Consider the following 26,810-nt stretch of genomic DNA (forward strand, 5'->3'; position numbering starts at 1 on the left):
TGTGGGGGGACAGTCTTCAGCCCTTTGGACTCTGCACTCCACAGGAAGAAGGGGGTAAATCGCACTGACAGTCCCGGCAGGCGCTGGCTGTCGGTTCCTCTTTGGCAAACATATACTGACAGAGACAATGACACGGCAGCACAATATCAACCCGAGTGCAAGTCACAAAGCATCCGCACCTGCCACGGGGAAACGCTTCCTGACACCACCTGCTGGTTTAAGATCCACTCGACTCAACAAAAGATCAACAGCAGAGGTAAAGGTGAAGGTGGGCGGACACACACATACACACACACACACACAGAGTTGAAGGGGGGGAAGGTTAGGAGGTAAATACCAGAGCAGGTGAAGGGATGTTTCCTTTGGGGCTGGTGACTATGCTGTTTTTGGTGCTGTTTGTCTGGGGCTGTGCAGGAAAGGAGAGGAAAGGGAGGAGACACAACAAGAGTGTTAACAACAGCAAGAGGTGTGAGTGTGTGTCCATGCACATGTCTGTGGAAGTGTCAGTGTTTTCACTATACTTGTGAGAACCAGCAGTGAGCTTAGTATGTGTGTGTGTGTTGATGAAGTTAGATCCGAGCGGCTGCCATGGCCTCCAGGTGTTTAAAAAGGTGTTTATTTACTCCGCTGCAGTGAAGGTTAATAAAGTTTAGAGTCTGAAGCTCAGAACTGAGTGTGTTTTTGTCCACTCATAATGTGGTAAATGTTTAATATCGGGACAAAACCCTACACATCTATAAGAGAATGTCCTCACAAGTATAGAAGGATGGGTGTGTATCTGTGTGTGAAGGCGGCAGCAGCAGCAGGGATGAAAGGGTTACCTTAAAGGCTCATTATCGAGACTGATCTGTGATTGTGTGAGGTGGTGTGTGTGTGTGTGTGTGGGCGGGTGACATCATCACATCGTCTGGTGACTTCCCCCCGCTTAGGATTCCACACCGCACCGATTCAGCCGGTCCATTTAGCCGTAATGATTCACCTGTCTGAGCCCTGATCAAATGCTCTTTTGAAGACCGCGCATCAAAGGGCGGCCGGCGCTTTAGAGGTGAGACTGATCAGGAGGACTTTTGCATTGCATATCCAGTGCATCTGTCCATTTCTGCTGGGGAAAAATATGAACCTAAAATTGCTAAATCAAGAGCCGAGGACTAGGCGTGTGGAAGTGATTCAGCAACATTAAGGCACTTTTAAGAAGTCTGGCTGTCACCATCTTAACTCCCAGTTAATCCAAATACGGGCAAAGAGGTGCAATGTGAGAGGAGCTTAGGTTTGGCACCAGCCTCTCACTCAACGTGGTCACACCCTTTATTTCACATAAACATTTAATTTAAATGTGTGTGTCTGTCCTGTATGATGCTCACTTCCTACCACTGCTGCCACCACCACTGTATTTTGTGAGAATACTGAGGTGTGTGTGAATGGGTGTGTATGCTAAGAAATTTTTAAGCCACAGGGCTTACTCAAGAGAGGAGAGGAGAGGAGAGGAGAGGAGAGGAGAGGAGAGGAGAGGAGAGGAGAGGAGAGGAGAGGAGAGGAGAGGAGAGGAGCACACACAGGTGCAAAGACACGACATAATGCACACATACACACCATGAAAATCCGGTATAAGCTGCCATACACAGCAGACATTTCACAGTGAACTCACACACAATCAATCCCAAACAAACACCCACTCACACATTAAACCACCCAAAGCTGCCGTCCCCCCTCTGCCTCTGAGGAGCAGGCAGCAAAATGGAAATATATTCTTCATCTGTGTGGGTGAGATGTTTTCAACTCAACATCTGTTTCAGGTCTTCTAGATGATCACAGCAGTCCCGAACTTCAAGGAAAAACCGTGATGATACAATTTTATAATTCAGAACAACACAACAAAAGTCACACACACCTTTAGAGTCAATAAAGGATAAAGTGGGTACGAGGAGCCCCAGGTGGGCAAGGAGAGAGGATGACAGAAGGGATGAGCTGGGTCCAGGTCAGAGAGGGAAGAAAAAGGATCTAGAACAAGTTAGGGGGCAAATACTCTTCCATTTCACTCATCTGTTTCTGTAAGGATTCTTGTGTGTTTGAGGCGGTTCTGTACAGACATGAGCGCTGCCTCTGTTCTAGATGTGTGTGCCTGACAGATCTGGCAGATTTCAGTGCTCAGAGGTATTGTATGTATGACTGGTCTGCGGTTTGAATAAAAAATGGACACACCTGTGTCACAGGTTAACATTTAAGTGAAAGGAAGGAGACCCAACTCCACATATGAACAAAAACCCACAGAAGAAAGAAGTGGGGAAGTGAAAAAGCAAAGGAGTGAGTGGGTAAATGCATAAATAGCATGCTCACCATGTACTGGACAGTAGAGCTGGACTTGGCGTTTCTGTCCTCGGGCAATGGATGGATGGAGTTATTTATGGGTGGACAGAAGAGAGGACGATGTGGGGAGGAAATAAAGTAACCAAATGACAACCAGTGAATGCACAGAACAACACAACAGTTGCACATTTTGATGATCAATCCTGAAGAGAAGACAGCAGAAGGAGAACCAGCAGCCAAATGGGAATAATCTGAGTGTTAAAGCAGGGAGCTGACAGAGTGCTTTAAACGGGGAGGTCATCGGTAAAAAGAAGTGTAGGAAGCAGCTCCTGATCCGCTGTACGTCTGAGGCACAAGGAGCAAGAGGGAAGGAGGAGCAAGACGAGGAAATGCATCTCCTGCCAGAATACTTATCCCAGAATTGATTATGAATTTGAAACCATGACTGGCTCAATAATTTTCTAACTTTTTGGTGATGATCAAGATAAAAAAATAAGGTAACGATTGACCTCTTCCTATAAATTCAGGCCCAAACGGATGCAGGTTTTGTTGTTTATGCTTCATAATGTCTTTGACCTGCTGAATGAAGGGGTTTCTGCACAAGAGGCTAAAGCTGGTGGGTAGCTAGTGCCAGCGAGAGACCATCTGCGTGCGCTGGGCAGGTGCTGCAGCTGAAAAACGTCAGGTGCCATTAACGAAGCAGCAGGAGAACAAGGAGGAGGAGGAGGTACGGTGAGGAGGTCAGAGCCGCGGCGGAAACAAAAGGACATGCGGAGGGAAGGAAAAACAAGAGGAGAAACAAGAGAAGGAGGAAAGCAGCAAATGAGGAGGACGCCTTTAGATATGCTTTGGGGCGAGTGTGTGTGTGTGTGTGTGTGTGTGGGGAGCCTGTTGCTAGGCGATGAGTGCGCCGCAGTGGAAGTAAGCGTCTATTTCTGTCGTCTGAGTTTCCAGGGTCCAGACTGGCAGCTATTCCTGGAACCGGAGTCACATTCCCTGCTGAACCGACTGAGCAGGGAAGAAGGGAGGGGGGGCATTCACACACACACACACACACACACACACAAGCAGGCGCTCACTGCTGCACATGCCTTTGAGCGTACTGCACATGCGGACACCCACGCTTACGCACACTCGATGTGCAGGCATGCTCACTCTCTCATTTGAGCTTTCAGTCTCAAACAAATGGGATGTACACACACACACACACACACACGCTCTGTATACACACACCTGCATGTCCATGTGCACAAAGCAAAGCCAAACCAAACATAATGTATAATGCTGCGAAGCATGAACATCATGTTCCATGCTGTCACACACTATCATCGATGCACGCTGCACACACACACACACACAAACACACACACAGACACGTTCATGGAAGCTGTGTGTGAGTGGGATGTGTCACTGCAGCGTGTGTTATGAGCGAGCGTGGGATGGTGAGAGATCTTCATTAAAGGATGAACAGGAATGTGAGGTTAAAGACCAGATGGGGTGAGCGGGAAAAAGGAAGCAGTGAAAGATGAGAAGGAGAGACACAAACACCGGGATGAGAGGAAGAGGAAGTGACGAAAGAAAGAGAACGAGGAGGGCTGACAGATGGTTAATAATGGAGATGAAGAGGCGGCAATGAGCTGAATAATGAAAACAATAAAGGGTGCATTCAGAAGGATGTGCTGCTTGAGGCTTGTGCACATGCAGGCTGATACAAGAGCGTACACATAAAAGCACACACACACACACACGTGGATATCCGACAGAGGGCTGAGGCAAACTAATTACAAAAACCCATCAGCCCTCATTCAGATATGACACATATAGAGATGATGACATAAGATACTTAATTGACAAGACACCAGAAGAAAAGAGGAGAAAGAGAGCAGCAGAGGAGAGAAAGAGTGTGCAGCGAGGAAGAGGAGGGAGGAAGCCTTACCTTGACATCTGCCTTTTTGTTGAGCAAGGTCTTGGCTGCTGCAATGACAAACACAGGGGGAAATATAACTAGTTAAAGGTGCAAACAATGACTCAGTATCTTCTCTTTAATCTTTAACCTACATCTAAGCCTTCAGAGATTCATGCGACTTTGTGAAACACTGTTCTTTATTGACCTCTGCAGTAACTCTTCAGGAAACGATAAGGTAGCCTCAGGCGAAGTGGAAGAGGGAGAGAGGGCACCTAAGCACCGTGTACTTAAACTGTGTTGCAAATGATTCATCTGCTTATTCTTCTAAAACATGCACAAAAGTATGCGGACACTCAGCCGGCTTATGAGTTTCCTCTCGAGCATTTATAAAGTCTGATGAAGGGTGACGAGTTCAAGCATCACTTGGCCGTGGGGTCAGAACAGTCGAGTTTTTCTACACTAACCTGGAGACGCTTTTTGTGCCGACAAACACACAACGTTATCATATACATGCTCATTATGTGCCCTGAAGTTTATGTGGACATTTTCTCTACTGGATGGCCATAAAATGTCAGAATACACTGAATGATTATTCACAGACAATCGATCAATGATGCACAAAAAAATCATCTTGCAGACTGCAGCATTAATGTTTCCCACCGTCATTGTGTCCATTTACTTTTGGTCACATGGTGTATTTTTATTGATTAAGAATAAAGCTTTTGTTCAGATGTTGTTGTCAGTGAAATATCTTCCAGACTCACATCAATTCTTTCACCAAAGTCCACTCCACAAAGCACAAACAAAGATGGCTGCCGTGTGAGGTGAAACAAGCAATACACCCTGCCTTAAGGAACTCTGTGGAAGCCTTAAGGAGGATTAGACTTCAGTCTGCTTTCTAATGAAGAGTAATTAGGGAGCAGTGGGGGGGGGGGGGGTAGAGGGAGGTAGGAGAGGAGGAATGATACGGCAGACACAGTCCTCTGATGAGCGTAATACCCATAATCCCTTACAACAGTGAAAACAGTGTGCAGACAACAGAAGAAGACAGTCCGCAGGGCTTTTACCACGACTGCACTGCCAGAGCATGCATAGTAAGGTGGCCTGATTGCATTAGATACATGTTTACCCACAGGGCCCCCCCCCAAAAATAAGAGGCAGAGAGTCTTTGTGGAGGCTGTGGGTGTGTCTGTGGGGATGTAGACACAGAGGATTAACACTAACAACACACCAACTGTTGATGAGTGTATTTTTTTTGTTGTTATTGTGCAACATCAACATATTATCTGACATGTTTCATAGGCCTGCATTAAGGTTTAGGAGGTTTAAGGAGTAATAATGATCAATGAGATGCAGATTATTGTTCTCCAGCTTGTTGCAGAAAGGACGCATTAAAGCAACAGCGCTAAAAGTTTGTCTCCCCCTTCTGGCAGTGACAGTAATTACACAAACACTGATGAAAAGGCCTCTTGAAAACAGATTGTTCTGCAACACTGGGACTGTTAGCTGGCTAAGCTAAGCTAACCCAGCAACTAAGAGAAATGCTTTGACAAATGTACAGGCTGGTGTACTAGCTAGCTCGCTAACATCTGCTAACCATCTCAATCTGACCTTTCTGATGAGCTCGTTCCTGATCCTGTCCATCCTCGTCACACTTAAAGAGAACCTCATCATCTTCATCTACCTCCAGCTCTGTCTCCTGTCTCTGACAGCAGAGCTGCTCTCACTGCTGTCTTGTACTTGTATGTAGCTACATTTCTGCATAATAAGCTAACCTCAGCTGGTGCCCATCACCTGCCAGATTTCTCTCCTTCTTTCTTTCTTCTGTAAATATAATCCTCGCTGGGACCTTTTTAAGAGACTAAGTGCATTTTCAAGTCTAATCAGATGCAATCACATCAGCATCCAGCCACGTTACATAAAACACTATTTCTGTCCTCAGTCTGGGATTTTTTCTTTCTTTCTATCTGCCTCTCTGTTTTTTTGTTTTTTTGCTGTGTTTAGTCAGTTACATTGACTGAACAGGAGCTTGAATTCAGTGAGAATTTCTTCTGGGCGGTGAGTTCTTAATGTGAACAGAGGTCAAGTGTACATCCATATAAAGGCACGTTCACCCCTCCCTCACATTGGAGTCACTGTGGGCTCATTTATGTTACTGCACTATAAAGTCCGGCACCTCTATGGAAGCAGCACAATCTTGGCTAGAAGTACTCAACAACTAAACTCATAGTGTAGATTTCTGAAGCTGTTTCACCACCCTGACTTCACCACCCAAGCTGTTTCACCACCCTGACAAGTTGCTTCACCAGTTCTATACAGCTGTAAATCTAAATAAATCAATAAATAATTTCCTTTATTAATAATTTTACAAAACAATCATTTGTCCCAGAGGTGTCATCCAATCTTGAGAAAGACATGAGACCTCCACATCCTCTGCACCTCTGCATATCAGCCAAAACTCCCTGAATTTTAGTCACATGACTTCTAAGCGTAAGTACATCAGTGGCGGCTTCCTAGTTGTGTTGGTGAGTGCAGAATTTTTTTGCATTTTGCAGAATCTTGTTACTATAAACAGTTTGTTTTTGGCATTTTTTAATTGAAAAATGTTGAATAAAGGGTGTTTTCACTGCCACCTTTTGTCCTATTGTGCTTTCCCTGCCTCAGTGATACTGTCTCTCATGCTTGAAGTGAGGTTTGCATATTCAGTGGTCTAAGAAGGAACAATTAGAAGAGATAAGTAAGCACTATATAATCCGGAGGGATGTGAGAGCGGCATGAATGTGCATGGTTTATTGTTGTGCTGTTCTTCCTCAGTCTCCTTCCAAAGGCTGGTTGTTACTGAGGAGAAGAAATGGGGTCAGAATGGTGTCAAGATCATTCTCTCGTATTCTCTGATGGCTCGGCAAAGGAGGGAGAGGATATGAGAGCAGAGAGGAAGAGGAGGAAAGAGAAGACGAGTGAGAGTGGTATTTCACTGTGCTTTTTTTAACAGCCAAAGAAGATATTTAAAAAAAACAAAAAAACAAACACGAACTTGAGGTTGCTAAAAATGGCTTGAAATTCCAGGCACGACGATGAGATCTCTGCAGAAACCTGAAAAATTCAAAGTAGCTTAGCTGATACTGAAGGTGTAGAAGCAGGGGGTGCTCCTTACCTTGGCACAAATTACACATGAAGCAAGAAAAGAGAGGAGGAAGAGGTTAAAAAACAAACGAATCACTCACAGATTCCTGCTAAAAACACGCAAGATGCTCCACTGCAAGAACAAAGCAAGGGTGGGCATGGATCACATGAAGGCTCACACCGAGGGAGCTATTTCTGCTCATAACAAACTGAAGACCAGGACCCTATCTACTACAGTCTTTCATGTAGATAGTGTGGGTTCTGCCTACTGTATTCACTTGTATGAATATGCAAAATAGAACAAGGCGAGCAAAGTGAGGCTGACGTAGGGAGGCAGCCCACTATAAATATTTGATTGGAGGCTGAGGGACAGAGAGGACCGTGGAGTCCCAGTGGACCCACAGAAACAAGGACACGGCCACTACGTCTGTCTCCTAAGCTTAATGCTGGACTGTCATGTGAAGGTCTTAGCTGCACATAAACATGAACATGAAAGTTTTAACGAGTGTAAAAGTTGAACAGCTCTAATGTCCTCCACACAGAGTGCTGCACAGAAGACGTGTTTCTGCAGGCATCACTGTTCCCCCTCCAAAGCTGAGGGGATTTTTAAATGAGCTCTGTGATAAACATCATTTACATGAAACTCTCCTCAGCTCGCCTAAAGTTACATCCAACTATTCAGAAAGTTTTTATCTCTCATTCCTGTAACATTTTATACAGAGGAAAGTTGGATATTTTACTCAACTGGAGGTTAAAAGTAGTTTTCTGTGGTAAAACTACATCACCTCTGGGCACCTCTGGCCATAGCCACATCATGCACTTCCTCAGAAATGAAAGCACGAACCAAGTGGGTTGTGTTACATTGGGATGTTGGCAGGTAGACCTACTAAAAGTGTTTCTTCCTCCATGCCTCCCAGCGGTCAGACAAGCATCATAGGGTTCAGTTTTATATACAGCACATGTCATCTCTAATCTGCACAGACATTTCAACACTGTGGTGTAGAAACCAAGCTGCTGGCTAGCATTTTGTGCACACAAAGGTCAATTGCATTGGGCACAAGAGGCATAAAATCAAGCTTAAGGTGTTTCCTCTGCACAGCTTCAATGCTGATAATGTCAGCATTAACCAGCTGCAGCAAGATCTGTATCTTGCATTTTATCTACACAGACTGTGTGTGCACTAGCAAAAGCACTTGCTGTTTAGACAATAGCTCTAAGCTAGCTAGTAGTAGAAGCAGATCCTAACAGGTTTATGTATACAGTTTCACAGCTCAGCTCCCGGTGCTGTCAGTGAGCTGTTGTTGTTTTTTTTTTTTACTTCATGAGAACAAGCCCAGCCTTGCATCATTTACAGTGTTCATCATGCACCACAGTCCCCCTTTTTGTGTTGCAGCGCATGCACCAGTCCAGTGCCCCATGCAGCATTCACCAACAGCTCTCGGGCAGTTCCATCCTTAAGGTTACAGGGGTGAACTTTCCAGTGTCATTGTCAGACAGAGAAAAGAAGAGAGAGGGAAAGAGGAGTGAGGGGAAAGGTCAGGTGTGGAATCCTGATGGAAACGGGGAAAGTGGAAGTGATGCTGGTGAAGTTGTAAAGAGAGTACAGGGGTGACATGAAGGACAACGATGGCCAGAGAGAGAAAAATGTCAGAATATGTGAAAGGAAATGGAGTAAAAGTGCACGGTGATGTGACATGGACACGATGTGGATGGCAGGAGAAGAGGGAGGAGAAAAGAGAGAAACAGAGAGACAGGACAGCAGTCTGACGAGGCCAAGGCCATGCTACTGTGGCTGTGTGGAGATGATGGGATGGACGTGGACGTCTGTGGCGATGACAGAGCAGTGATAGCCCCCCCCCCCATGGGGTCCCAGACGGGAGGTGACAGATGTGCTGACACAGAAAAGGACAGCAGCAGCAGCAGGGCTTCCATCTTTTATGTCTCTCACAGTTTAGAAAGCATCAAATGGAACTGAAGCATCCACTCAAAGAATAAGGTCTGGGTTTGTGAAACATATTATTTTTAGGTATACAATGTGACGCCTTTTTATGTTTTTATTAGTCTGTTTAATGTCCAAATTTGGAGGTTTGAAAGGAATGACTCACACGCAGGGCTTGATTCTTTCTTTTAGAAGGTTCTTTTAACATGATGTCTATGGCGTGTTGCCGTTTCCATCACTTTTAGCAACAATGCTTTTAGGAAAAGATTGTGGTTTTAGTTTATTTCGTTTATTATTATTAAAAAAAAGTAGTAGGAATGTCAGATTTAATAAGTCTGACTATGGCTGTGTTAGTAAAATATTACAAACTGCCTTGAAATGCCACACACGTCATTTTACTACAGTGATGTTGTGACAATCTGTCACATCTTTTTTGACTGGTTTCACTTTTTCAGCAGCTTTTTTAAAATTATTATTTCATATTTTATGCTGCACACTTTATGGAAAACAGCTTCATCATGGTTAGAAGTAGAGATCACACTAACTATTATCACTAACACAAGCTATAAAGACAGAAATAACAAAGACAACAAAGCTAAAGTGGAATTTCTCTTCGATTCTGAATGTTAAAAAATTTGAAATAAGTCCAACATTTTTCTCAAACGCCCACCCAACTGGAGAAATGTGACCTCTACATGTCTAATATTTCAATTATTTGTGTTATTCTGTAACTATTCTGCACAGAAACCCTGCAGCAAATAACCTGCTGAATGTTTGACACATGACTGCTGAGTGTAAGCAGGTCAGTCATGGCTTCCTAAGTGCAGAGCTTTGTTTTTAAGCTTTGTTAGTGCAAATTATTTTAACTTGACACGTAGGAATAAAGCAGTTTTCATGAAATGCCTCAAAATTCAGTTCATATTAAGTCATATTTTCTGAATGTCAAGGATGATGCGTTCACAGACAATCAGAAAATTGAAGCTCTGATGATTTTTATAGCCTCTTTTTATTATTAAGATTAAGATTAAGAAACCTTTATTAGTCCCACAATGGGGAAATTGCATAATATGCATAATTATGAACGTGTTCAGGGGTTTTTATTTGTGAATAGATGGAAACTGAGCTAGTCCTGCAGCAGATTGATGAGTCGATGGGAGATGTTGTTAGCGACGTGGTCAGCCATCATGCTCTGAACTCCCATGCTGGGGAAGGACGGAGGGGCAGAAATGAGAAATGAGAACCAGGGAAAAAGAAATGGAGGAAGAAAGATTAAAAGACAGGTGCAGAGAGAGGGGGCAGGGTGAGGAGAGGGGTGGCATGCCCTGGATGAGCCACCATGCTACCTTGTTCCACCAGCCCTGCGGTGGTGCCGGCGGCTGCAGCCACCGCTGCTGCGGCCGCAGTGACAGAGGCTGGAGCGGTGGTCTGCCTGCTGCCCACTGTTAAAGTATCCAATACCCATTCGCACATGAAGAAAGAGAGATTTACAAAAAGCGAAGAGGAGAGGAGAGGAGAGGAAAGGGTGGAGAGAAAGGGACGGGGTAAAGGAGGAGAGAGGGTGAAGTGATAGGGCCGGAGAGCGTGGTGGAGAGGGTGAGTCAGACGCAGCAGGAAATTGGTGGGAAGGGTGGGGAGAAGGAAGGAAAAGGTGAGAGAAAAAGGTGGGGATCATTAGATTAGAGAAGGGGGGATTATTTCATATTCACAGAGCACTTTATTCAAACTCCACTCTGACTGGACACTTCGTCTGACTGGAAGAGGCAGAAATCCTTCACTTGAGACTTAACAAACACCTGAGCAGAGCGTTAATGTTAGGATGAAGATGGTGAGGATGATGCAGAATCTTAGCCAACATTAGTCAATGTTATAATCTGGGTTGCATCCTTACGACCATATATGTCTACAGGAAGACACAGGTGACATGTGATGAGTGACAGAGCTGCCGCCGCCGTGCCAGCACAGTGACACTGATACACTGATCGGCACTGTATTACACATGATTCACGATGAGCGCTCTGACTATCTTTCACTTTTTTCCTTCTCTGTGACTCATCCAACCCAATGACCTCACACTCATAATGAAGTACTGCTGCCACACCAGAGGAGGAAGAGGTGTGTGAGAGAGGCAGGCCACACACCTGGATCAGTGTGTGTGTGTGTGTGTTTGTGTAAAAGAACTGAGTGGTGGTTTCAGTTGTTTCATGGTGTGTCAGAACTGCTGTGAGTTGTGTTTATTTAACACAAACGCATTCATCTATATATACACATATACGTGTGTATATTGTGCACATGCACACGCATGCATTTGGTGGTTATGATGTCATTAAAAGAGGCTGCTCTGATTTCTTCTAATAAGATAACTTCCTGAAAATATACCTTCAAATTAAAAGTCCTTCCTCACACATTTTTTTAGAGCAAATATAAACACGAGCTTTTCGTCTTTGTCAATTTCACTGACCACAACAGCACTCAAAATCCTGATGATAAGTTTTGTTTGAGTTTACATCTAAAATATAAGTCAGAGGTAACGCTGGTCTTTCACATATATTATATATTAAAATCATCTTCAAAAAGTCGTGTATCACAGATAAAAACACAAATATACAGACACAAAGTACACAAACATCAGCAGACTGCAGATCAAATTCAGTGTTTCCCCGCCGTTTCAGTGAGCCTGTTTTATTGTTCAACACTTCAGAGTAAAGTGTAATGCTTAAGAAAAGAAATCAATTTAATTATCACCAATGTAAAATTTCCACCTCAGTCACTGTGTAAAAACATTATACTTATCAATACATCTGGGGTGGATGGTGACTGTAGAACTGTGAAAATACTAATAATGGTTTGGTGTTGTTGCCATGGTAACGGAAACTAAACACATAAGTAAAGAAGAGGGAAACACTGAAGTTGCACTGAGATGAAATGGAAATGTGATTTTGCTTTAAAAGCACATTCTATAAACTATATATCTATATCTATATAGATCTATATATGTAAATCTATATCCATATATATCTATATGCCACCATTTTGAAAGAATAGAAAATCAAAAGTCAATGAATTGTGAATGGGCCGTCCCACAGGCTCAGCCATAGTTTATGTGTAAAATTGATATTTACAATTCCTGGCCACCATAACATGAGCCTGAGTCTCACAGACAGGGATGTGATCGACTTTTTTTGCTGTTTCCTAAACAACATGTACTTTTGTTATAATGTACCCACGGTTAGTCCTCCAACATGGTGGCATGTTCCAAACAGAGATCTAATCCCCCTCTCTCAGTTCTTAAACTCGGACTGCAGATCAATGTTCACATACACATATGGATGGCAGATTTATGGAGATTCATAGAAACAAAGAAGCACTTACCAGAGAAATTTCGAGAAACCAGCATGGTAGTAAGAATGGCCCCCTGAGAAGAAGACAGAGAGAGAACATTTGAACCTTTTATTCAAAAACATCGCACAAATGGCACAGAAGAACACTGTAGTTCTAATTTATCAGTCATGCATCTACAAGAAGGTTAGTAAAATAGTACGGACCATAAAAATGTGCAGGTGTATTAAAAAAAAAAAAGGGAAAAGGAAACAGAGTGGTCGTGCATAAGGTCAGTCATTTTTAAAATTGCATGTCAGCACTTGTTCTTCTCATTATCTTATTGGTGATGAAGAGGAGCTATAGAAGGCTAGACAGTGTCACCACACAGATGACCACAGACACACACTGGCACAAAGGTAGGAATCTTCCTGGGAACATATCTGTGACGTTATCCACAAGAAGCTGTCCTGAAAGTGGACTCAACATGAGACAATCTGGGAGATTTCTGCGGCAAGTTGTGGACCTGCATGAGAGTTGGGTCCACTCAAGCGGCAACCTTCGGGGCTCAAAGTTGAAGCCCATGCGGAAGTGTCAAAACTTGTAATTCACTGCTGGGGGTTGGCTCCAAAAGCGAGTAATTTCCCATAGACTCCCATGTTAACTTCACAGCAGAAATGAACATGTTTACAGCCTGGTACAAAAAACCACTCTGGTCTCAGATGATAGGTTCTCTTCTAGTGTCAATTGTACGGGGGGTGAATGTTTTTACAACCCACTCGTTTTAATTGTATTCGGACTTAAAATTACGCATAATTATGGGCGTTGCCGCTTGAGTGACAGACAGTTGACGTATCACAGTGTGAGTTTCCTGCTTCCACGATCGCCCGCCCCCCTAAACCCCGCTCGTGCTCCCCCTCTTTGTCCATATTTGAGAGTTTTGCCAACATGGCGGCGGTCATCACGTCCCGGAACCTCCCACCGAGCCTCAAAACGGCTCTTCAGCAACAAACGGGTGACGTCACGGAAGCTCTGGCCATAGTTTTCACCGTCAATGGGTCCACTACGTCCAACCAAGGACCAAAAAAAAAACAATCAGAGAGGTCTGAGTGAGGCTGTTAGACAACCTGGAATCACCTGTCTCACCGTTACAGGGGCTGAATACACTGATCTCTGAGACAGCTAGTTAGGAAATCAACAGGATTCAGCTACAGATGGAACCACCATGATCCAACACCAGCTCTGGTCTGGTTTTGAACCTCTTCTCTAAGGCCCCGTTCACACTGGGGAAAAAAATGTGGCTTAAGCAGGATTTGGCCGCATCCAGATCAATCCAGATGTGTTTTTTTCCGAGTGTGAACACCTCCAATCCAGCTGAATCCAGTTTGATTTCAAGCCGGCTAGATCCACCCTCGAGAGGTGGATCTAGCAGGATTGGCTCAAATGTGGCTCAGGTGTGAACGCAAATGTGGCTAGCGAATCCGGCTTGCCACATTATTAGCCATATTACGAGGCGCCACCTAGTGGTTTGGAGAACAGCAAACATGCTGGATGAAGCCGGATTGAGTGCGGACACAACTGTGTGCTAGCCAGATTTGAAAATAGGTCTGAACGCATCCAGCTTAAAGGCTGTCTGGGACTCAATCCTACTCTAGCTGGAATGACTTTCTCCAGTGTGAACGAGGCCCAAGAGTGGTCAGCATTCACAGTTGTAATCCACTTCCTGGAGTTCCAAAAAGCCGACTGCTACAAAAAAGCGGGTCTGTCTGCTGCACTGTAAATGGGTGTTTTCTAGAATAGACTCCTCCCACCCAACGCCAAGCTTTTCCTGTTTGTTATGTCGCCGGATGTCCAACCAATGCCGGTGCACACTTGTTTCACAAATGTGAAAAGCCAGAGACAATTGGTTGATGCTGATGGCATGTTAGCTGAATGGTGTAACATTTGCCTGCAGCCACCTGTGTTTCTGTTTCCAGCTTCCCATGTGCTGGTATTTGAGCCATGCCAAGAGTGGCCACAGGCAGCAGGGCAACAGTGTCATGCTCCAACAGCTAAGCTGTCATATCCACACAAGATGTCAGCAATAAATCGGAGTAAAAAGGAAACGAGGCCGTTTTTTACTGCCTTTGCTTTCAGTCTACTGTTATATATGACGTACTTCAGAGCACGTAATTGTTAAATAATAAGGATTTTAGGTAAACAAAGCAGCAGACGGTTTATTATTCTCACACAAGAGCTTATTAGAGCAGAGGAGTAGGATGTGGGAGAAGGAGCAAACAAACAGACCTTGAGTTTCCTCCTGGCATTGAATTTCTTCAGGCACTCCACGGTCTCCTGTCTGTGCATCATAGATGCCACTGTGGATCGTTGCTAGGAAGAGGAAGGAAAGAGGAGGAAGATTTAGAAAGGACAACAAAACACAGCAAAGAACGTTATTTACGGCTTTGTGTTTGTGGTGTCAGATGTCTGCTTGGCTGTACCAAGGCCGGGGGACACTTACGCAGACCCATGGGTGCTTGAGGGCCTCCTGAGCGGTGATCCTCTTAGCTGGGTTGATGGTCAGCATCTGGTTGATGAGGTTTTTGGCCTCTGGGGTGACTGTGTCCCACTCTGGAGAAGGGAACTAGGAGGTACAAACCAACCTTCCATCAGTGGAAACATCACTAATCTAAAGAACACATAATATTTTACCCATCATGCGTTGATGGGTACTACTCAGGGGGCTGAAGCCTGTTCCAGCTGTCACTGGGTGAGAGACGGGGTACACCCTGGACAGGTCTCCAGACTATGACTATGACATGTGAAATTTGACATTCTTATTTAGGGATACATGATCTTATCAGCATCTCTATCAGCAGATATCAGCCAATAGGATGAAGATGTCAACAGGTAGGCTGAAAAACCAAAAATGTCATGGAGGTTTTAAAAGTGTCTGAAAGCCTGTTAAATAATTTATTTTCTCTGCAGGAAAGGTTTGATGTGAATATATCCGTATCAATATCAACAATAAGCCAAATGGAGCTAAGCAGTATGGGAATATTGGATATTGACAAAACAAAAATCAATCACAACCTTCCCTAATTTGTTATCTGTCCTTCTTAACGGAACAGATAAATGTTTGGTGCACCTGCTTGAGGCACTTGCTGATATTTGCTAAGAGACATGTTCAGGCCAGACATGTTCCCAGTACATGTGTCTTCAACCTTTAAGCCACTGTGGCGCGCTGTGGGTGTGTTGTTTAACAACACCAAAAGGCCAGTCCAAGCACACAACCCCCTGTAATTTGTTAAGAAATCCTCCACCCATCAGGTCCTGTTGTGTTGTGCATAAACACCGAGGTCTGTGTCCTGTGAATCACTGCCAGAGAGTCAGTCTGCCTCTCTCTCTCTCTCTATTTGGCATGGAGTTCAATGTGATCTAAGGTGAGGCTCCCTCTCTTGCACCCCCTTAAATATGAATGAGGTGACGGAGTTACGTAACAGCTGCCAAAAAGGAACGAGGGCGATGGGAGGAGAGGGGAGGAGAGAAATGAGAGGAGTGGAGAGGAGACTCACATCATAAGCCCCGGCCTTGATCTGCTGGTACAGCTTGTGCTGGTCCTCGTCCCAGAAAGGAGGGTAACCCACCAGCAGGATGTAGAGGATCACCCCTGAGACCCACACAAAACACACACAGAGACACAGAAAACGCACAATCTGTTTTCACTTTCTGTTTTTCGGTGTGTAATCATCTAGGAAATACCATGTGTGTGTGTGTTTGTCTCTGCGACTCACCGCAGGCCCAGATGTCCACAGGTTTGCCATATGCCTCCTTCCTCAGTACCTCGGGGGACAGGTACCCCGGTGTGCCGGCAAATCCTGCAGAAAAGAACACACAACCGACACACGACTGATTGACAAGCTTAAAGCAGACATTTGTGTAGCAGCTATGTGTGGATCAGCTTGTGTAGAAAGCAAAAATAATAATCTTCAGTAAGCTATGACCTACTGTCCAAACAGTGGACTACAATCTTGAGAGTTTAAGGCCAGTTGATTGTGAAGGACTTTGGCTGTTGCACTCTTGTTGCATATTTTAGGCACAGTGGACTCATTTTTCACAGCAGTGTAAAGTCCTACACCTCTATGAAACAGCACAATCATGGCTAGAAGCATGAAACATGTCTTTGTTCCATTTAACACAATTAAAAATCTATTTTTGGAAATTCTTTTGGAACAAATGAAACTTTTTGGCTTATATTTTCCAAGTCACACGTGGTGCGTTCAAGTACTACTGGAAAATTCTGACACTACCCCACAATATTTATCAAATGAGTGTAGAGTGTTTTCTGTCTCCTTTGCTGTACCTACCAAACCAGGCCTGCTGATCCCCCTGCACCTCGATGGCCAGGCCGAAGTCGGCCAGCTTCACCGCGGCGTTCTTACACTTGCTTGCCAGGAGGAGATTCTCTGGCTGAAGTGAGGAAAGAAGAGAGGAGAAGATTGCCAAACTTCTTGGATAAGGAAACAAAAGTTAAGTTAAGCATGCATACATTTACACACAGATACAAGCAGACTCTATTTACCCGGTGTGCATAGACACATTGAAGGTATGACAGTCCACAGATCAGCAGGGAGATAAATCTAGATTTTTTTTTTTGTCTTAGCCTCATGTGATGGCTCTATAGGCTCTGTCTCTGTGGCCCAGATAATGCAGCCAGCCTCATTATTCTCTGTCAGAGGAGGGCTCTAATAATGGGCTGCTATCCCCACTGGCCTCTGCTCCTTCTCACTTTCACTCACTACATCTCTTTGAATCTGTCTCTCTGAAAGCAACTGGCAGTTGCACAAATAAAGAGTATCTGGAGGGAGATATTAAAAATGTAAAACACAAGTCATTCTTATTCTTAAGAGGGATGTTTAAAGCAGGTCTACGTGATTTGTAAGCACTTTATTAAGTCTCTTTAGTGTCTTTAGTAGCTAGAGTAGGTGTTTTTCCTGAAAACACGCTCCACACTGAAGAGCAACACGTCCGAGCTCTCAGCATGGAGAGAATGAGGACATTATATTTAGTCTGCATTTCTGTCACTGCCTCCCCTGCATTGCAGCATGTGTCTTCACTTGCTCTGCCTGCCTTCCTCTCTCTCTCTCTCTCTCTCTCTCTCTTCCTCTCTGCTAATTTGTTTAGAGGCGGAGGGATACTGAGTATTTAAAGTGCAGATACTTAAAAGTGTGCTTTCACAGCCTTTGAGCGCATAAGTGAAAGAGAAGGAAATGAGCAGGAGAAGGGAGCGCCTGAGTGAGCGCAGCAGTAATCCTACAGCTCTGTGCCTACCTTGTGTCATCATATTCTCCCAGCTCCACCGCTCGGTTGGCTTTACTCTTTTGTAAACGGGGGAGTTAGAACTTGCCAACACTGCAGCAGTAAGATAATCCGTGAATAAAAACGGATGTGGGTGGAATTTATGATGAAGCATCCGCTTCTATCAACCTGTGCATAAATGCAGATGGAAAACAAACCTCCACGTTCAGACGTGACAGCTGCAGCCGCCGTCAACGTTTGACCGAATCATGTCTTCTTCTTTTTTTCTCCAGCATACGTGCACACACGTCTACACACAGATGACTGAAGCAACTGGTTTGGTTGAGAAGGCCAGAGAGGCACGGTGCACAGATGACAGAAAAAGCTGCATTTCAAGAGCAGGTCATGAGTGGGTGTTTGAAATGGAATGATTCCCAGCTTGCTCTCATGCCTTTTATTTCTTGTTCTTTAGTGGATCTGCAGGTGCTGTGGCATTCCTGACTCTGGAGAAGGCACTCTGTATTAACCATCTGAAGCTCAAGCAGCTTGTTGGTTTGTCTTTGACTCCTGTCACATTTGTCCACACAAGTTGTTAAAAGAAATTTAAATCATTTCCTTTTACTCTTTACAGAATTTCGACAGTGCAAACTGTCTATTTAACATGTAGGGTAAATGCAGTTTTCATTAAACGCCATGATTCTTGCTTGCATTTGTACAGATGATGCATCCATAGACTGTCAGAAAGGTTAACTACAAAAGGTTTTTTATGATTTCTATTTATGGTCAATATATATTTTCCAACTTGCTGCCTAGTTTGGGGGTTCAGGGGGTTTAAAATTCCTTAAAAAGAGTCAAACTCCTCCACATAAATAGAGCTTGAAGAAATATGTTTTTTAATTTCTTGTCTTGTTTACATCAAGTATGTTTCGATTACTATTTTATTTATAAGCCACTGACAAAAACAATAACCCTCCATCCTTGCAAAACATGTCCCTTATGAAATAAATATGTAAATATGAGGTAGGGGCACATTCCACAATTTACCACAAACACCCTGAAGCTTGATACGCATGGCTTATTTAAATACATTTAATTCCGTTTGCTGTATAGACACACATTAAAAACCGTGTTGTCATTTTATTCGCCACATCCCCAAAATCCTAATCTGAGGGATCTTGTCATTCGGGGCTGTCCTCAGTCATCACACTATGACCTATTGCATGAAACGTTCTCCGACACTTGGGTGTGAAACCAGATAGGCGTGACGGCTAAATAAAGAAATAGCCACAACAGTTCTGATAAACACAACACCCCTTCGCTGGAATGCTGGGACTGACATTTGCATAGAGGTCCACTTGACAAAGTGCATCATGCAAAAACAAGATGCGACATACAGTACAAACAGGCATGCACGGACAAAAAAAAAAAACGCTACCAGGTACAAGACGGGGCATCGAAGTGGCCGTTCAGACGCAGATTTAGCTGTGTCTCCCGCTCAGCAGACAGTAATATGAACTAGTATTGAACCACAAAACTGTCCCGAACGAGACTGCAGCCAACACAAACACACCTCACAACTTAATTCATGGCCCTTTATAGAAAATGAGCTGTCAGGTTTGAGTCATTAACTGATCTCTAAAGGTAATCTATTGTACGCAGGGTGTCTGTTAATCGATAGCTAACATCCCTCCCTGTCTAGTAAATGAACCGGGGATCAGATTAAGTATTCTCTGGGGCCATGGTGGATGGATCAATCGACTAAAATGAGCCCTGACAAAGTCCTGCTGCAGGGAGGTCACAGAGCGGGGGCATCGGTCGGCTAATATGACCGCCACTGCATGCTTGAAAGGGGAAAGTGTTGTTTACACACACACAGAGAAGCTGACAGCAGAGGGCTGGAGGCTGTGTAAAAGGTGGCGTTTAACAGGCTTGTGGTGATCTGCATGAAGCTCTAGGCTGGAGACCGGAGGCTCTCTATACGAACTAGATACTAAAAACTCTCCATAGGACCTGGATCTTTGCAGGTGACTTTACAGACACAAATACACAACCACAACCCCCCCCCCCCCAACTCTTACACATACATATATAAAACTCTATAGAGGGACAGCAGGGCTGACCCCCGTCACTCACCTTCAGGTCCCGGTGCACCACGCCCATTTGATGGCAGTGAAGCACCGCCTCCAGGATCTGCTGGATGCAATGACTGCATGCAAACACCAAGGGAAGGGGGGGAGGGCGTATGTTAGTCTTAGCAGCGCTTCAATCCCGTGCACAGGCCAAAAAAGGGAGGGAGTAGGGGGAGGGAAGGTGGTGAACGGTGTGAGGGTTGGAAAGAAGTCTTCTGCTAACCCACAGCTAAGCACACATCCGGCATAATGAAACTTCGAGCTACCAGCTAGCTTTAATAAGGCCAAATAAAAGACTGACTGTATACCCATCTTAGACTATTAAAAGTGTTAGTCACATGGTCAGCGTCACATATATGACACCAACAATGGTGGTGCTTGAAAAGTCGCCTACAAGTTGCTACAAAAACAGTGATGGGACTTATGTTAAGCATCCAGTCAGGACGTCCATGTTTGATTCTCTTCATGTGCTGTAACAGTAACTTTCACTTTGTCTCACTGTCGATGTCACTAAGAAATTATCTCAGCTAGCCTCAGAAATGTCCTAGTTACTGTCCTGTCACTGTGTCATGGCGTCTATTCTTGATGCTTCACATGTGTGACGATTTCCGTGAGACCTGGTTGGTGTGGATGGGGCGTAGCTGTGGGTGCTCATTAACAAAAGACTCCTTTAAGTCAATCTAATCTGCATCTTTGACCAGTGGATGTAATCTCTGTGTTAGCCGCTTGTTGGCTGCCTGTGTGTTCCAGCCAGCAGGTTTTGGGTGATGAGAGAGAGGGGTGTGAGAATACGGCTGTCCAAAGGGGGCTACAGAAAGCGTTGGTGAAGGAGGTAAGGGAAGAAGTGAGTCATTGTGCGATTAATAACATTTCAAAGACGTGTCTGGGACCGATGCCATGTCTACTGCCAGTCTCGCTGGCTTCTGCTGACAAGAGATGTCGTTCTGATGTCAGCGAGCCTCCAGCACTAAAAATAAAACCCCTAAAATCCAAACACTGTGCAAGGGACGCTGAGTGTATGCAGAGACGACAAATGTCTGAGCAAGGAAAAAAATATGTATACACACATATACACCGTACAAAGTATATACTGTGATAGGACAGACAACAGGTACATGTGTAAGGCCATGTACAGTGTCTGGGTGCTGCTGGGGGATGTGCAGGTGTGTGTTAAGACACACACACCTGCAGGATGTGCCACTGTGTGTGTACAAAAGCTTGACCGTGCATTGTGTGCTTCCTGTGCACTGACAACTCAGATTTTTGGCTTTTTGTTTTTAGTTGATTCTTACAAACATGTGAAATATGTGTTTCTAAAAACGTTGAAATAATAAAAGAAATCAAATGCCGCAATAAAGCATGAGTCTGGCTAGTTTATAACAGGAGAGAGGGAGAGACAAGACTTAGAGAGACAGACAGAGAGATGGACTGGCATGACTGTTAAGTTCAGAGCTATAAATTAGAATCCTGTGTCTTGTTTCTAAAGGTCTCCCAATAAATACATACTACGCAGGTCACATTCACTGTGTGTTTATGTGTGTTGAGCAATCATTAAAAGACACAACACAAGCATGTGCATGTCCTCCTGGGTTCCAGTCCGCGCCCAAGCCCATCCTCACCAGGAGAAGGTCGACAGCGGGCGTGTTTTTAAGGTCAAACCGCCAGTGTTTACACCAAGCGGCAACCTTCGGGGCTCAAAGTGGAAGCCCATGCGGAAGTGTCAAAACTTGTAATTCACGCTGCAACAGCTGGGGGCTGGCTCCAAAAGCGAGTCATTTCCCATAGACTCCCATGTTAAAATGGCCGACTTCACAGCAGAAATTAACATGTTTACGGCCTGGTACAAAAAACCACTCTGGTCTCAGATGATAGGTTCTCTTCTAGTGTCAATTGTAGGGGGGGTGAATTTTTTTACAACCCACTCGTTTCAATTGTATTCGGATTTAAAATTACGCATAATTATGGGCGTTGCCGCTTGAGTGACACAGTTGACGTATCACAGCGTGAGTTTCCTGCTCCCACGATCGCCCGCCCCCCTAAACCCCGCTCGTGCTCCCCCTCTTTGTCCATATTTGAGAGTTTTGCGGACGTGACGCTGTCAACATGGCGGCGGTCATCACGTCCCGGAACCTCCCACCGAGCCTCAAAACGGCTCTTCAGAAACAAACGGGTGACGTCACGGAAGCTCTGTCCATAGTTTTTACTGTTAATGGTTTACACACATATGCGCCCTCATTTGGTTGTGTGAGTAAGCGCAGGTATAAATCTCCACCATGATAGCCAAGCAGGAGTTTCCTGTTGACTGAAGAAGTTCCTAAACCCTAATGTGTGGGTAGCTTTGGTGTCTTAATGACCACCTATGATTCCCTTATTTGTGTGTGATGTGCTAAATTTGTCCACATGCTGCATATAATCTACTATATTTGCTTCTTCATACAAGTTAGCCCACTTTACGGTATCCTGGGTAATTAGGTCGACTGATCACTGACACAAATGCAACATGAGACTTAAAATAATCCGCTCATGTTTTTATCTGTGGCTCTGACAGTGACAAGAAAAAAGGCTTAAATTGAACATTTCCATAGAAAGTATTATTCACTCCTATATTTTACTAAAAGAGTTATTCAAAATATATATCAACTGTTTTATTCTGAAGAATTCAATGTTTACACACTTTGACACAGTACTACAGGTGTAAACAGACCAAAGGACTGTGGGGCAACAACCTGCTGTGAAGGTGTTCTGTAGAGTTCAAATAACACGATGATCAGGAGACTCTGTCAGCACTGGGTGACAGGTTGAGGTTTAGCATTGTTAGCATTTAATCTCTCAAGCCGGGCACACGCTGTATGTTTCGAAGCCAAATTTTGGCCTTGATTGCATGTCATTTGCCGTGCAGTGTTCTGACATGTCAGACATTTCGGTCAGCTGACTCGGAGCTCTCACACAGTTGAAGCAGAGCCATGAGTCAGTTCAGCATCCTCGGTGGCCTTTTCCCTCTCTCTCTCCACCTGCGTGAATTACCATGCCGACGAGACGCCTGTGTTCCAAAAATATGGAGGTCACGTTGGCCGGGCTGAACAGCATTCCTGCCTCTATCCATCCATCTAAAGCCGGTGCAGTGTACAGGACAGAACAGACGTCCAGTGCAGTGCGTTGCTTTGTTAGCATTATTAGCAAAGCTAGCAAACAGTTGTTGACCTGCTCCAACTTTATTGACATTACCGACAGAACGGTTGGGAGGGGCCGACGGGGAGTCTTATAGACATGCAGTGTGAGCACACACATCGTGAGCTTTGAATTTGCATCGCAGAGGATTCCCTCGCACAGTTTCAGATGGATTTTAATAAGAATATTTCTCAAATAATACAGTTTATTCTCATATTACTGTTGCTTGGAAGCATCATCAGCCGTCCTACTGTCTCCTCATTGTGTCTGAATTTGAAAGGAAACACTTGAAAACAGCGGCCTGTCCCTCCATATGTGATGGACATATCACATAATTTATTGCACACTGCTTACAGTGTGATTTGCCTAATGATAAAATACATTGGACTCCACAAACTGAACTCTAGTAGATACTTTTAAATGCAACCGCAAGTTGCCCATAGCTGCCCAGGTGTGTTTATCTTCTATAATAATTTTTCAGCATCCTATGAAAGCATGATGGTCTGAGGCTACGGTGGAGGACCAGTCAAAGCCAAAGATCTTTACAAATATCACTAGATGTCTTCTGAACACGTCTATAAATATATATACTCGATGTTAAATGAGGCTGTCTTGGAAACACATGGATCAATACAAGAACAATAAATGGCTCAAGGAGGCAAGAAAAAACTAAATCAAAATTGATGGTTGTGTACGTGCGGGTGTAAACACTGGATATTTATCAGGTCTGCAGAAAGTTGTGTGTTTGTGCAAACTCATTTGTCTATTGATCCGGCTGTCAGTCAGTGCAACAGGAGCGTTTGTTTTACAGCTGCGTGTAAAATGGTCGAGAAGGGAGCGGGTGTGATGGGCAGGTGGGAGAGGGAGGGGAAGGAGGGGTGAGGCGGGCCTGCGTCCTCCAATTAAAAAAAAAAAAGTAAAATACATTAAGAAGGCAAACGGTAAACAGCATACCAACAGGAGACAAGACGGACAGGCGGACATCAGACAGAAACGACACAAACAGACGAGGTTAAGAAGGAGGAAAGGAGCGGAGGGAGGAGAGGAAGCAAGCAAAGGTTGTAGGGGAAGGGAAGGTTAGGAGGCTGGGGGGGGGGATGCAGATGCTCCTCTACATATACTAACCTTCAGGTCCCTGTGCACTATGTCATGTTGGTGAATGTGATGGACACTTTCTAGAATCTGATGGATACAGTGACTGTGAAGACAAAACAGAGAGAGGAGGGAGACAGTGGGGGTGGAGGAGGGGAGGAGTTGGGAGTGAAAGGAGGGGATGAACGAAAGGGGAGGAGAGAATGCCAGATGAACAGAGTGACGGGAAGGGCAAGTAAAACCAAATGAACGATAAGATAAAAAAGGGGCAGGTTAGATTTGAAGAGGCCAAAGGTGGAGGACAGAGATGTCAGACAAAAGGAGGAGGAGGAGGAGGAGGAGGACAGAAGAGCAAGAGATGTTGGAAGGGATGGGCGGGTGAATGTGGGTGGAAGAGACAAAAACGTTTTGTTTTGTTTTTTTAAAAAACATGATGAGAGACAAGGGCAGCCACAGCAGAACAACCTGCCAGACAAAAAAATCACAACACAGAGAGGAGAGGAGAGGAGAGGAGAGGAGAGGAGAGGAGAGGAGAGGAGAGGAGAGGAGAGGAGAGGAGGCTAAATGAAAGAGGAGATAAGAACCTTTGGCAGAGATAATACAATAAAGAAATGGAACACTTATGTATAGGATGAAACTGAGTCATAAACGACTGGTGGGCTGATGTCAGGCTATTTTTCCATCACTACACAGAAAACACACCACAGTGTGCACACTGCAAAGAGATATTTATGAACCTACCTCACTCAATTGTGTGTGTGTGTGTGTTTTCATGTAGGCTCTGTGCAATGAGAGAGTGTAATGTGCAGAATATGTGACTAATAGCAGGCGCAAGGAGACGGGCAGCCTGCAGGATCCACACCCACACAGTGTCTACTGAGTGGGAGGACTGAGAGAGAGAAAATCAGAGAGATATATGGATGTGCAGGCTTTGGCTTATCACACATAAAAAACACCTCTTAAGCTTATGATGTGACGTTCGTCACCGTGTTTTACTGACTGGCATCCACTTCCTGATCTTGAATCAAGCAGCTGGTTATCTTGCTGCAGATATGTTGTGTCATCGCACCAGGATCACAGATTCAGGTGAAACCCACAACCTGATTTTTAAGTCACAATGTCTGCCGCTCATCAACAGGAAAAAAGGAAGTAGATGGTAAAAGTAAAAAAAGTCCTCCAGACTGGGCAGTCCTCGCCACAACTCCAGGAGCAGCTTCAACTTAACCAAGAAGTTTTGGTGCCAAAGCCACCTCAGCTCCACCTATGCTACAGAGCGTTCCCCATGTTTTACAGGACTTAATGGTGGACTAGAGTGCCTCCAAAATGAGCTTCAACACCACACTTTCATCCATCTTGATAGACAGTCTATGACCAAATCCTCCTGACCACTGGACTCTCGTCCTCAAGTGAAGCAGTCAATCGTCTGGAAGCTTTAGTTTTTGGGTTGTCAAGCATATGTAGCCACCATGATGGATGAATGAATGAGCAGACAAGAAAAAGAAAGAGACGCCACTGCAGGACAGCACAGGTGAGTGTGCAGGACCGACAAACCCACTGTGTAGGTCACAACGCTCAGCGCAGCAGCCGGTTGACATTTTCAGTTTTACTCTACTTTTAGTCAGAAAAGAAGCTAAGATCCGCAAAGAATGTCGCACCTGACCACCCCTGCACTCTGTTATTCACACTTTCCTGGTCCTGCTGTTTGGACTGACTTCTTTCTAAAGAGAGAATGTGAGTCGTAACTTTGCAGCATCCATGCATGAACACACAGCTTAACCTGACAGCAGCCCACTGCGTGTGGCATTTAGAAATAGCAGAGCAAGCCTTTTGTTTATCCCTCTGTGCGTGCCTCTAATACCTCGCCGTGTCATTCTGAGAGACTCGTCTGTGTATGAACTCCTGGTGGAGGCAAAACAAAAAATAAAAAGACAAAAAAAAAAAAAAGCCCAGCCTCCGTCACACCGGCCAAAAAAAACGTGACCTGCTCAGCACTCTGAGCTACAACGTCCCACTGTTCTCTGCACGAAAGCAAAGTGAGAGAAAAATCTAATGCAGAGCTACACTGCATGTGAAGAGAGGGTGGTGTGTATGCATTCAATACAAAAACATACAACGTATAAAAACAAAACAGTATTTATTTAATTCTCTTTAAATCCTGAAAACTTATGAATGAACCATAACCATTGAGCAGCTTAAGATCATATCGTATTACCTTTGCTCGCTTCCTCTCCTCCTAAAATGTGGGTTTTTTTAGTAAATGTTTTTAACATCATTAAGGCTCCTCAACGACTAAAGGTTCCTTGATGTGTAATTTACTTGTACACTGCAGTGACACTGACCTCGATCCAATCAAACAATGCTGAAGAGAAACTCCTCCCTGTCAGCCTCTGACAGGAGTGGAGACAAGGTGTGATACTGCACAGTTTGGGGTCTGTGTGAGTGTGAGACTAATTATCGTAGCTAATTAAAGTCCCACTTCGTGCTCGTCTCCAAGGAAGCGGAGGGTGGAGGCGAGGGAGGGGGAGGGGGTGGGGGGGGACTGGCCTGGATGAGTGAC

At 44.5% G+C, this 26,810-nt stretch overlaps 1 protein-coding gene across 24 annotated transcripts in view; it reads right to left on the bottom strand.

Moving 5' to 3' along the window:
• The window catches only part of camk2b1 (calcium/calmodulin-dependent protein kinase (CaM kinase) II beta 1), a 56,793-nt gene that overhangs the window by 13,659 nt on the left and 16,324 nt on the right, over window positions 1-26,810 (bottom strand). For 5 of the 24 annotated variants that reach the window (XM_028413507.1, XM_028413496.1, XM_028413506.1 and 2 more), the window contains exons 6-15: window positions 19,998-20,070; window positions 16,934-17,036; window positions 16,361-16,444; window positions 16,142-16,236; window positions 15,088-15,210; window positions 14,874-14,957; window positions 12,642-12,684; window positions 10,616-10,711; window positions 4,241-4,278; window positions 338-406 (exon numbers count right to left, since the gene is read on the bottom strand). In XM_028413507.1, coding sequence (XP_028269308.1) covers window positions 338-406; window positions 4,241-4,278; window positions 10,616-10,711; window positions 12,642-12,684; window positions 14,874-14,957; window positions 15,088-15,210; window positions 16,142-16,236; window positions 16,361-16,444; window positions 16,934-17,036; window positions 19,998-20,070 — 808 coding nt within the window. Of the gene's footprint in view, window positions 1-337; window positions 407-2,334; window positions 2,374-4,240; window positions 4,279-10,615; window positions 10,712-12,641; window positions 12,685-14,873; window positions 14,958-15,087; window positions 15,211-16,141; window positions 16,237-16,360; window positions 16,445-16,933; window positions 17,037-19,997; window positions 20,071-24,286; window positions 24,360-26,810 lie in introns of those variants that run through there. The other 19 variants (XM_028413511.1, XM_028413502.1, XM_028413510.1 and 16 more) reach the window with 10 other exon arrangements.

Source organism: Parambassis ranga, chromosome 9 (genome assembly GCF_900634625.1).
Source record: "Parambassis ranga chromosome 9, fParRan2.1, whole genome shotgun sequence".
Lineage (NCBI taxonomy): Eukaryota > Metazoa > Chordata > Actinopteri > Ambassidae > Parambassis > Parambassis ranga.